Source organism: Malaya genurostris, chromosome 3 (genome assembly GCF_030247185.1).
Source record: "Malaya genurostris strain Urasoe2022 chromosome 3, Malgen_1.1, whole genome shotgun sequence".
NCBI classification, from domain to species: domain Eukaryota; kingdom Metazoa; phylum Arthropoda; class Insecta; order Diptera; family Culicidae; genus Malaya; species Malaya genurostris.
In genome coordinates this window covers 71663335-71676164 of record NC_080572.1, presented here as the reverse complement: position 1 = coordinate 71676164, position 12830 = coordinate 71663335, and the positions used below count along the sequence as shown (strand labels likewise).

At 40.1% G+C, this 12830-nt stretch overlaps 2 protein-coding genes across 4 annotated transcripts in view; both read left to right on the top strand.

Moving 5' to 3' along the window:
• Positions 1–12830, top strand: part of LOC131436161 (junctional adhesion molecule A-like) — a 1299588-nt gene that overhangs the window by 550294 nt on the left and 736464 nt on the right. The gene's annotated exons all lie outside the window — the stretch shown is intronic.
• Positions 11388–12044, top strand: LOC131433831 (uncharacterized). The gene has a single exon (XM_058600436.1). The coding sequence runs from the start codon at positions 11388–11390 to the stop codon at positions 12042–12044; it is 657 nt and encodes a 218-aa protein (XP_058456419.1).

Here is a 12830-nt window from a genome sequence, read left to right as displayed (position 1 = left end):
TTAAAAACCCTTACAATATGGGTATTTTCTGAACGGGTTTGATGAATGGAAGTCAGAAAACGACGTTTGAGGTAGTTCTGAAATCCAAGATGGCGACTTCCGTTTTTTTTATATTCCTTTAATACCCTTACAATATGGGTATTTTCGGAACGGGATGCATAAGTAGATGTTGGAGAGCGGTGTTTGAGGGAGTTCTGAAATCGAAACTGGCGAATTTTGGTTTCAGGATATTTTTCAAAACCCCTCGCAATGTGATTTTTTGGAAGATATTCAATGAACAGATGCCGGAAACCTATGTTTGGTTTGCGAATTCCAAGATAACAATCTTCGGTTGATCGATATGCTTTGAAAACCATTAAAATAAAGGAACATTCGGAACAGATTGGATACAAATAACCGACGTTTGAGCTTGTCTCAAAATTCTTTGTGGTGACCTCCGGTATAGTGATTTCAAGGAATACCAAGTTCAAGGAATGCGGTAATAACTTTCAAGGAATATTAAAAAACTTATATCGTAATCTTGTATCATATTTCTAAAAAACCATAAACAATGTTCGACCCAAACTACCCAAGCTGTTAGGGTTTTCAAGGAATGTCAATAAACCGGAAGTCGCCATCTTGGATTTCGGAACCACCTCAAACATTGTTTTCCGGCATCAACTCATCAATCCCGTTCCGAAAATATTCGTATTGTAAGGGTTTTAATGAATATCAAGAAACCGGAAGCCGCCATCTTAAATTCTGAAACGACCCCAAACATCGTTTTCTTGTACTTACTCTTCACATTCGTTCCGGAAATGGTCATATGATTGGGGGTTTCCATATTCATAATGCAAAAATTTTTTTACGAAGTAAATTCCAAATCACGTAAACTGTTTTTACAAAACAAATCCCAAATAACGTAAACCCCCGTTTATCGTAAATGGAGATTTCGGTATGTGTCTAGATCTCATTTAAAATTTGTGTGATTCGATTTTTTCATTGAAATTTTTGCACTGCAGTGGAGAGTAAATTTATAAAAAAAAAAATGCTCGGTATATTTTATCAGATCGACCAAACGCTTTATATTCAATTCATTTATCGAACTATAGAACCAACGGTAAACTGTTGAAAATTCTGTTAAAATTTTCAATGCAGGTGAATTTTTTGCAACCACTTGACATTCAATTCAGAGTGGTTAGTAATTTGTTTTTATTTAGAAATGTTTTTAAAATTTAATTCCTTAACTGTTGTAGATCTTGTAAGTTGATGTCCAAGCAAATTATTGGGTTTTAATTTGAAATCATACAAAAGAGTCTTGATGGTTCTCACAGAAATGTATATAAGAATGTGAATTGGTGGGCTAGGTACAACCGGTTAAAATTGAGACAGTAGATATACCATAATTTCAAAACTAGCAAGAACTAATCGCGAACGAGAAGTAAATGATTCGGAAGTTACATTATTAGATAAATAATAAAGCATTTCATCTCATTGCACCAGAAATCAATACTGATAACATGCTGACCTGCTTGCTTAAAGGCCATGAAGATGAAAGATAAATACGTTGAGACAGCCGGCCTGCATCCCACCAGGGTATCATCCGAACAGATAGTGTTTGAAATACGGACGGTGGAAGGAATCGTTTCCTTAATACCTCTCGATAGAATCGTTCCATTTAACTGAGCTGTAAATTGATTCCGAAGATTTTTTTTGTTTTCGTGGGTTGAATTGTCGGAGCATGTTTTCCAGCTATGTGACGAAGTAACTGGCTCCCACGGTAGGTGAATGTCCTCACTGTCTCGTTAGGCTCAGCTGAGTCAGCATAAAATCACCCTTTCTCTCATTGTCATTCACCAGGCAGCATCCCATTATAAAAGGGCCTAGACGAAGGGATATCCCTTGCCTCATCCATTGACGCTCACTCATCTTTCCAACCTGAGGAAATAGAGGCTTCCGATTCTATTGTCGAACAAAAGCACTTGGATTTTACTTCCTACTTCCGGTTCTTTCATTTAATCGTTTTCCTTTGTGGAAAGCTTCCATCCCGCAGCGAAGGGAATAAGTAGAACTTTTACGAAATGTTCTCTCACAGTTTCTCACACACACACAATTTTACAGACAACTTGAAATGGATCTAATTTTGTCGAGCGTGAAACTTTTTGTCTATTTCTTATGGTTTCTCTGGAACGGAATGTATTTGTGGAAGGATTTCGAGGGTCATTATTGTACAGTGTTGCACGTGCGATAAAAAAAGTTCAACAAATTTGTATTGAATTGTCGTTTGCCGCCGTCGCACACTGGACGAGCGATCTTGAATTATTTTCTATTTGCATTCCCTGTGTTAGAGTCTGTGTATTTCTAAGAAATTTATCCGAAAATCTCCTCGTAAAAACACCACTTACCCAGTCAAACTCAATCACTTAAACTTTTAATGTTGACCAATTTGCAAAAATTTTCTTTTCCAAAGGTTGTGATGTTGTTTCTGCCGTCTTCACAAAAGCAAAGGACTCGTGTTACTTTCCGTTGTGGAACTTGACCTTCCAATTTTAAAATATTTCTTAGCCTACAGCCTCTTTTACTTTGCAAGCCCTCTAATCCCATCGACTCTAGAAAACTCGTTCAGATCGAGGCTTGAACATATGACGAGTGACACGTTAGTCCAACACTTCATGCTCTGAACCGAGGACTCAGAGAGACCCTTAATAATTTAAATTAATTACACCGACCGAACCTTGTTGACTTCGATTAATAACTTTTTACCCAAATTAATATTTACTAGGTTTAAGGAGGCTTACTTTGCAATTTATTGGGAGAAAGAAGCTAGCCAAGCATATCAGAAAATTGGCCAAAACGTTCTTCTGGCTGTTAAAAATTGATTTAGATGAAAGTACTCGTTGGGCCATGATGAAATAGGTTACCGTTTGGATGCTTTTTCTATTCAATCGAAATGCGAATTTTGAGAGTGAAGATCATGTCATACAGCAACTGGTCATGGAAAAAACCTGTTTTAATCCACCTAATAGTGGCTTCCTCATATTACTTATATTCCCAAAAATCTCACTAGAAGATTCTGTGATTAAACACACTTTACCCTATAGATCTGGAAGTCGGACTCGGATGAAATTAAACAGCAACCTATGAGACTATAGGAACTTTTATTTGGGCCGAAGTTTGTGGAAATCGATCAAATCATCTCTGAGAAAATTTAGTTTAGACGTTTTGACCACTATTTCCGGTACTTCTGGAACCGGGAACTTGGAACCAGTATAGCCAAAGTCGGCTCGTTTAGTAAGCCTACTGGTAATGACTACCGATTTGTGTAGTTTTAAGACCAGTTTAGAATTTTTTTACGTTTTTTGTTCCGGTTTAAGTGACGGTGTACAATATTGAACACACTTTACCCAATAATTCCGGAACCGGAAGTTAGATCCGGATGAAATTCAGGAATTCCGTATAGGACCGTGAGACCTTTCATTTGAATCTAAGATTGTGGAAATCGATCAAACCGTCGCTGAGAAAAGTGAGTGAGATCCATTTTTGGATATATGACCACTATTTCCGGTGCTTCCGGAACCGGAAACCGGGAACCAGGATAACCGAAATCGATTTGTTTAGTTGCCTACTAATTATGATCATCGATTTGGGTAGTTTTGAGACCAGTTTAGAAAATTTATTACGGTTTTTGTTTTACCGGTTTAAGTGACGGTGTACAATATTCAACACACTTTACTCTATAACTCCGGAACCGCAAGTCAGATCCGGATGAAATTCAGGAATTCCGTATGGGACCGTTAGACCTTCCATTTGAATCTATGTTTGTCAAAATCGTTTCGGCCATATCCGAGTGTTGTGATGTTAATAATAATAATAATAATAATAATAATAATAATAATAATAATAATAATAATAATAATAATAATAATAATAATAATAATAATAATATTAATAATAATAATATTAATAATAATAATAATAATAATGAATATAATAATAGTAACAATAATGTTTTATGCTGCTGATTCATGCTGTTTAGCTTGACTCACACATGCCGAAGTAATAGAAACGCAGGTTCGTTTCTTTGTTAAATTTCATTTAATTGGTTTATTTTTTTATTTTTTTATTTCGTCAAGCAAATGTAGACTACATATAAATGGTTTACAATGTTTACTTAGATACTACGCATTGTTTCTACGACTAAGCTGTTATTTCATTTCATTTATGGACATACCAAGGTCAAGATGCTCGCAATATTGATTGTAGTGGCGCATTAAAAATACACTAAGGTCTCTTTTTACACGGTATTTTTTCGCACGGTTTTTTTATACACGGCTTTTTTTACACGGATTCCGGAATTAACACGGTTTTTATTTACACGGTTTCTGATGAGAGTTTAAAAAGCACTATCATTTGTTTTTAGAGAAAAATTTTAAAAAAGGGAACAGGTTGTCTTTAAGAAAACGATTATGAGAACTAATTTAAAGTTTGAAAGTTAACTTAAACCATTCACTCAACAATTCACGAGATCATTGACTGTCGTTCCATAAAATGAATAATCAGTCTTCAGATCTTCAATCCCTATCGTAAATTATACGACGACGTCTGTTGCGAACGCAAAATAAAGAAACTTATTGTCTCTAGATTTCGAATTAACACTCATGTGAGATAGCACAGTAGGCAGTAAAACGCTATAAAAGCAGAGCAGAATCACAATAAATTATCAGTCTTTATCAAACCGTGACACGCAGTGTTCCTATTTATCCAAACAGAACCAAGTCTGAGTTAAACTTTGATATTCAAAAGAACTATTAGAGATTGCTTCCGTGAACTATTTAGTAGTCTATACAGTCCACATCCACGGTCCACGGCAGATTGGTTTGTGACCCCCCCAGCTATCGAAGGGAGTGTTCCGGCGCGAACATTTTTTTGGTCCTTCGAGCCGGATTCTCTACTCCACCAGTGTTGAAGGAAGGTTCGATCACCCGATCGAAATCATCATCAGTGCTCTACCGAATACCGAATCTGGACCAGCGTGTGTGCTGGTATTCATCTCGGTCACCCGCTCATTGAATCCAGGCCAGCGTGTGTGTTGGCATTCATCCCGCACAACCGTGCAGCCGATCGAAATCGGTAACAAAGCTTTTGTATAAAGCTTGGTTCTACAAGGTGAGATGAAAAAACTGCAACCAACTTCAGACTGCTGTCATTTCTAAACCGCTCGTCCCACAGCTGTCAGATTTATTCTAGTGACAGCTCATTATATTATTTACAAGCGCACAAAAGCATTTTGGTGGGAATTTTTCAGAAAAAAAGTTATTTGTGATGGAATTCAAGTGTGATAGTGTGATTGCTTTGCATTTGGCTGGAAAACCACAAGTGGCTATCGTTAGAGCCCTCCAGCATTTAAAAGTGAATAAATCTTTTGTGTCTCGTACCATCGCTCGTTACCGTGATACTGGTAGCGTAGCCCGACGTCAAGGAAGTGGACGAAAAAAAACAGCAACATCGGCAGAAATGGTTCGAAAAGTGAAGAAGCGAATTGAACGAAATCCGCGTCGCAGTGGCCGAAAAATGGCTCGTGAGCTGAACATATCGCAATATGCCATTCGGCAAATATTGAAAAATGAGCTTGGACTAAAGCCATTGAAGTTCCAAAAAGTGCAAGATCTTACTGATGCGCAAAAAAAAGTTAGACTCGAAAAAGCTAAAGAGTTGCTTCGCTTGGCCGAAAGTGGTGAACTGCCGAATTTGGTTTTCTCCGATGAGAAACCATTCGTTATCCAGCAGTTTGTAAACAAACAAAATGATCGTGTTTACTTGCCAGAGAGGTCAGCTGAAAATTTGCAACTTCGGTTGGCCACCAGAACTCAAAAGCCGGCCATGGTGATGGTGTGGGCCGCCATAACAGCCGATGGTCGCTCGCCGCTCGTATTCATCGACCGTGGGGTCAAAATAAATGCGCAAATCTATCGCGAAAATATTTTGGAGGGAGTTCTGAAGCCCTGGGCACGCAAACATTTCGGCCGCAGACCTTGGACATTCCAACAGGACTCAGCACCATCGCACTCAGCACGCGCCACCCAAGAATGGTTAAGAAATGAGGTTCCTCGCTTCATTTCCACCGCACAATGGCCACCAAAATCTCCGGATGCCAATCCGTTGGACTATTGTGCCTGGGGTATTTTGGAAAGCAAGGTTGGCACTAAAAAATACCAAAGTGTCGATCATCTCAAGCAAGCGCTTCGCCGAGAATGGGACAAAATACCGCAGAGCCACTTTCGGGCAGCGTGTGATGGTTTCATTGGCCGTTTGAAGGCCATAGTTCGTGCCAAAGGTGGCCAATTCGAACAAATCTAAACCGATTCTCAAATTTGATGTTATTTCCGACATTTTTTGCTTTCATTCAATAAAATTTAAAAAAAAAATGAAAAAATTATGGCGTTTTACTTTGTTGCAGTTTTTTCATCTCACCTGTATTGTGGATAACTCGGAAATTGTGTGTCACAAAAATTGCAAATTGTGTGATAAAATGTGAACTACGAGTCAAATGTGATATGAACAATACATTTCGGACACGATCAAATTGTGAATTTGTGTAACGAACTTAAATGAATTGCAACTTAGTGAAACCGAACTAGAACTGTAAAGGAGCATCGTGATTACTGCAGGCGTGCTGTGAGTGTTTCCTGATTTTACCGAGATTGGTGTGGAAATCGACTTTTGGAGTTCCTGTCGCTTTCCTAGGTTTCTCAAGAAAACCTGCAGCAGTATGTCAGCTTGGCAAATTACATGGATGTGTATGACAAAGGTAGGCTTTTGGCTATGGTGAGTACATTTGGCTGTGCAACAGTAGAACGTGTACTGAGGCAGTGATAGCGCTTCGGAAATTGCAGTAATTGGTGGAAAAAAAAGCTTTTGAATTGGAGTTGTGTTAGAAGTTTTATCTCAAGTTGTCGAAATTAATTGAACAATCTAAACTGCTTAGTGTCACCACAAATTCCATCCTAACAATAGAAAGGTTTATAAACGATTTTGATGCGGATCGTGATTGTGACAAAATCGAGTCCCGTGTAGCTAGACTCGACACCTTATTTGAGCGCTATATTTCAATTTCAATAAATGTTGAGCTATTAACGAACGATGAAGAGTCAACAGAAATTAACTTCACTAAACAGAGAGACGAGATGGAAGAAAAATATTATTCGTTGCGAGATTTTTTGATAGCACACCAATTGAATAGTAATCGATCTATCGCTTTAACAAATGAGCTTACAGCACAAGTCCCCGTTTCTTCGGTGATACGATTACCAAAAATTAATTTACCTACTTTCGATGGTGATATTAACAATTGGATACCGTTTCGAGATGCATACACAACTTTGATCCACACTAACAAAGATTTGGCTGCTGTGGACAAGTTTCATTATTTAATGTCTGCGTTGAAGGGGTCTGCGAGGAAACTATTAGATACTACTAGTATTACTGCTAAAAATTATAAAATCGCTTGGGATCTACTCGTTGGTCGTTATAATAATAAACGCTTGTTAATTAAAAATCATACTTCCGCTATTTTTGCTATTGAAGCTATTCGGAAGGAATCTTCGGACGCTATTTTGACCCTTGTTGACCAATTTGAACGACACGTAAAAATACTGACGACATTGGGGGAACCGACTGACTCATGGAGTGCCTTATTAGTACACATGCTTTGCAGCCGCCTGGACAAACAGACTTTAAGGGAATGGGAAAGGTCAACAGGAGAGATAACTGACGATATTCCAACCTATACAGAATTGATTTATTTTTTGCATGAGCAAGCTCGAATTTTACAATCTGTTAACAGTGAAACAGCAAATTCCTACTCTAACACAAAGGAAAGACCCCGGATTTCCGTCGCGCATGCAGCGACAATCCCCACCATGAACACCTATCGCTGTGCTGTTTGTAATCAAGCACATCGAATCTACGATTGTGAAGAATTCAAGCGCAAGTCTATTGAACAGAAGCATGAAATTATTCGCAGAAAAAGGCTTTGTTGGAATTGTCTTTCGTCCAGTCACATGAGTCGTGATTGTTCGTCGAAACCCTGTAAGAAATGCAATGAGAAGCATCATACGTTATTGCATCAATCCTCCCCCAATGATCGGTACGCTCAAGCGCAAGCGAAATCGCTCTGCTGGCTCGCAACCTACAACCAAGAGCAGCAGCATTGATTTTTCCACATCTACATCATCAATGAATCTCACCTCAAAACCCTCATCTAGCCAAATACCTGCGTCACAATCCAAGCCTGATACCGTGAAACCTGTTTCCAATGCATTTTCGGCATCTCAGCTGACTGGGTCTACATACTCTACCGTGCTTCTTTCTACTGCTATCGTAAAAGTATTCGGACCATCAGGGAAGGTCACCTTTGTACGCACTCTTTTGGATTCCTGTTCAGAAGCAAATTTCATCACTGAGAGAATAGTTCAACTTATTGGTTTGAAACGATCGAGACAATCTATAATTATATCTGGTATGGGTGGATCTACGGTAAAATGCACCCATTGCACCGAGGCTTCATTTAGCTCAGTTGATTCATCGTATTCTCAAACCCTGACATTTAACATCCTGTCCACGATCACTAATGATTTACCTACTAGGCCAGTCGACACATCGCGTTGGAAAATTCCGTCCAATCTAACTCTAGCCGATCCCGATTTCGCCATACCACAGAGAATTGATATGGTGATTGGTGCACAGCTTTTCTTCAGTCTGCTCTTGGATGGTCAACTCTCTGTTGGTGATGGTCCCATAACTGATCAGCCTTTACTCCAGCACACAAGGCTAGGATGGATAGTTAGTGGTCCTGTTTCCCAACAGACGTTCTGTTCAGATTCTACTAATCTTGCTTTGCTATGCACCACAGACAATTTGGATCAACAACTTGCCAAATTTTGGGAGTTTGAATCTTGTTTTGATACACGCGGTCTGTCCAAGGAGGAAGTGACATGCGAGAATTTTTTTTCTGAAACTACAACCCGTGACGAATCTGGTCGATTTGTTGTCCGTCTTCCTAAGAAATAAGAAATTTTAAGTCAACTTGGTGACTCGAAATCAAAAGCACATCGCCGCTTACGATGGATGCAGCGACGATTAGCAAAAGACCCCGATCTGAACATTCAATATTGCGATTTTATGAATGAGTATATTCAACTTGGCCATATGATCCCCATCGATACGATACCTGATAATACCCAGAAACCTTCATTTTTTCTCTCACATCACGCAGTTATAAAACCAACCAGCTCGACTACAAAATGTAGAGTGGTTTTTGATGGGTCCAGCAAGTCATCTACGGGAATTTCTTTGAATGACTGCTTGATGGTTGGACCAACCGTACAAGACACTCTTTATGCTATCGTGGTTCGAATTAGACTCCGAGAAATTGCTTTGGTGGCGGACATCACTAAGATGTACCGTCAAATTTGGATAAACCGCCAAGATAGAAGTTTACAACGCATTTTCTGGCAACATTCCACTGCTAGTGCACCATATTTGGCAACCCGTTGTCTTCAACAGCTCTCATTTGAGTATTCGAATTCCGAGGATGATGCTGCAGCAAGAATTGGCAAAGACTTTTATGTTGACGATTTTTTGAGTGGTGCGGATAGCGTTGGTGAAGCCGTCAAACTTTATAATGAAACTCGAAACATTCTCAGCACAGCAGGGTTCGAGTTGAGAAAATGGTCAACGAATTCTGCTGAAGTATTATCTAATATTCCTGATGCGTTGAAAGACCACAGATCTCTTCTTGAAATCGACGGTACCGAGGATAATTCAATCAGCACTTTGGGTCTTTTGTGGCATCCCGAATCGGATACGTTCCGGTTCAAAGTTCCAGATCTTTCGTTTGGACAAAATCCATTACAAAACGAGTAGTGGCATCGGAAATGGCTAAACTGTTTGACCCACTTGGAATTGTGGGCCCAATAATTATTAAGGCTAAGGTTTTCATGCAGACGCTATGGGTGAAGAAGCTTTCCTGGGACGAAACCCTTCCCAAAAGTTTGTGCGATGAATGGGAAAAATACCGAATCGATTTAACCACATTAAAATCCTTGTCAGTTCCTCGTCTGGTGAAGGCACCAGGATCAGCAAACAACATTCAACTCCACGGATTCTGCGATGCGAGTGCATATGCCTACGGAGCATGCATTTACGTAAGAAGCACTGGCCATGACGGTGTGGTGACTGTTCGCCTTCTCACAGCAAAATCAAGGGTTACCCCAATTCATCCTACGACCATTCCACGCTTGGAACTTTGCTCTGCTGTATTACTAAGTCATCTCTACTGTCAAGTTACTGAAAGTCTGAATATTAACGCAAAATCATTCATGTGGTCTGATTCTATGATCACGCTCCATTGGCTACACAATTCACCATCCAAGTACAAAACGTTTGTAGCGAATCGAATAGCGGAAGTGCAACGGCTGACCGATGGTTGTGCTTGGAATCACGTCTCCGGCCTGGAGAATCCAGCGGACATAATCTCCCGAGGAACTTCTCCTAACGAACTCTTCAATTTATCTTTATGGTGGAAAGGGCCGCCATGGATAGCATTGGAACCAGCAGAATGGCCGAACTATTTTGCAAAATTTGATGCATCAAAGGTGTCAGTGAATGAACTCGAAGAAAAAAGTAACACAGCGGTTGCTGCCGTTGTTAGTACACCTGATCATTCTTTATTCGAACGTTATTCATCTTTAACCAAATTGTTGCGAATTGTCGCCTACTGTCGAAGATTCGTCAATAATTGTAGAGGAAAACTTTCAGGCACATCTCTGGTATCATCAAATTACTTAACAGCTGATGAAATTTCTCAGGCAACAATGAGTCTGGTTGTGGCTGTTCAAGCTGAATGTTTTCCTCGACAGCTTGCTCTTGTTCGCTGTGGCAAGGAACAGGAATTAAAAAAGTCATGGCGAAAACTCAATCCCTTTTTTCATGAAGGTGTACTTCGCGTTGGTGGACGGCTAAACCAATCTCCTTACGCATTTTCTCGAAAACATCCAATGGTACTCCCAGCAGTTCATCCGTTCACCGAGCTGGTTGTGGATTCCACTCACAAGCAATTACTTCATGCTGGTCCTCGATTAATGATTGCACATATACGTGAACGTTTTTGGCCTTTTGATCTCCGTAACCTGGCACGGAAAAAAGTTAGAACTTGTATGCAATGCTACAGAGTTCGCCCTTGTACTGAAAATCAGCTTATGGGTCAGCTTCCTAGGGTTCGAGTAACACCTGCACGACCGTTTCTTAATACTGGCGTCGATTTTTGTGGGCCAGTCCTCATTAAAAATACTATTCGAAGAAGTAAATCGATTCCCCCATTGCGCGCCTATATCGCACTTTTTGTATGTATGACTACGAAGGCCGTACACATCGAGCTGGTCAGCGATCTTAGTACCGAAGGATTCATTGCGGCATTAAGACGTTTCTGTGCACGACGGGGAAAGCCAATCAGTATCTACTGTGATAATGCGACAAACTTTACCGGAGCTGAGAGAGAACTACAATCACTTTTAAAACAGTTCCTTAATCAACAACAGCGAGAGAAGATTGCGAAACATTGTGCGGAAACCTCCATTCGATTCCAATTCATTCCTGCTCGTGCACCTACTTTCGGTGGCCTTTGGGAGGCCGCTGTTAAAGCATTGAAATACCATCTTCGTCGTGTCGTCGGTTTTGAACCAATAACGCTTGAAGTCATGCAAACGGTTCTCTGTCAGATTGAGAGCTGCCTCAATTCACGACCCTTAACAGCCATATCCGAGGACCCCAGCGACTTGGGTGCCCTAACCCCGGGACATTTTCTGGTCGGATCAGCACTCCAATCAATCCCGGAGCCCGACCTTGCCGATGTTCCCTGTAATAAACTTTCATTGTGGCAAACAATTCAACGGAAGTCTCAGCAGTTTTGGAAGCTGTGGTCAACTGATTATTTCATCAACTACAGCAACGCACAAAGAATTTCTACCAGCATCCAAACGTGCTTGTTGGAAAGCTTGTGCTATTGAAGGAAGACAATATGCCGCCGCTTAAGTGGAGTTTAGCTCGAGTTACCGCTGTTCATCTCGGTCCGGATAGACTTGTACGCGTTGTGAGCGTGAAGGTACCTTCTGGTGCTATCTACGATCGTCCGATATCAAAAGTATGCCTACTTCCCATCAACGATGAAACTTCTGACCCTCCATCGAATCCTACAGTGAGAAGTTATGATCCCGACAACCAACTTTTTGAGCATTCTATAACATCTGATGACGAAGATGAATAACTAGTATAGTTTAAAAAATTTATATTTTGTGAATCATTTTTTTTATATGAATGGAATTAGTATTCCATTGGTGGCCGGTATGTTGCGAACGCAAAATAAAGAAACCTATTGTCTCTAGATTTCGAATTAACACTCATGTGAGATAGCACAGTAGGCAGTAAAACGCTATAAAAGCAGAGCAGAATCACAATAAATTATCAGTCTTTATCAAACCGTGACACGCAGTGTTCCTATTTATCCAAACAGAACCAAGTCTGAGTTAAACTTTGATATTCAAAAGAACTATTAGAGATTGCTTCCGTGAACTATTTAGTAGTCTATACAGTCCACATCCACGGTCCACGGCAGATTGGTTTGTGACCCCCCCAGCTATCGAAGAGAGTGTTCCGGCGCGAACAACGTCTATTCCGCTTAGTTGTGGCGTATGATGTCAGCATCGTCATTGATATCAACGAGAATTTCATATAATATAACTCTAGTAGTATTATGATTTACGCCGATGAAATTAGTTGCTTCAGCATTCTTCCTC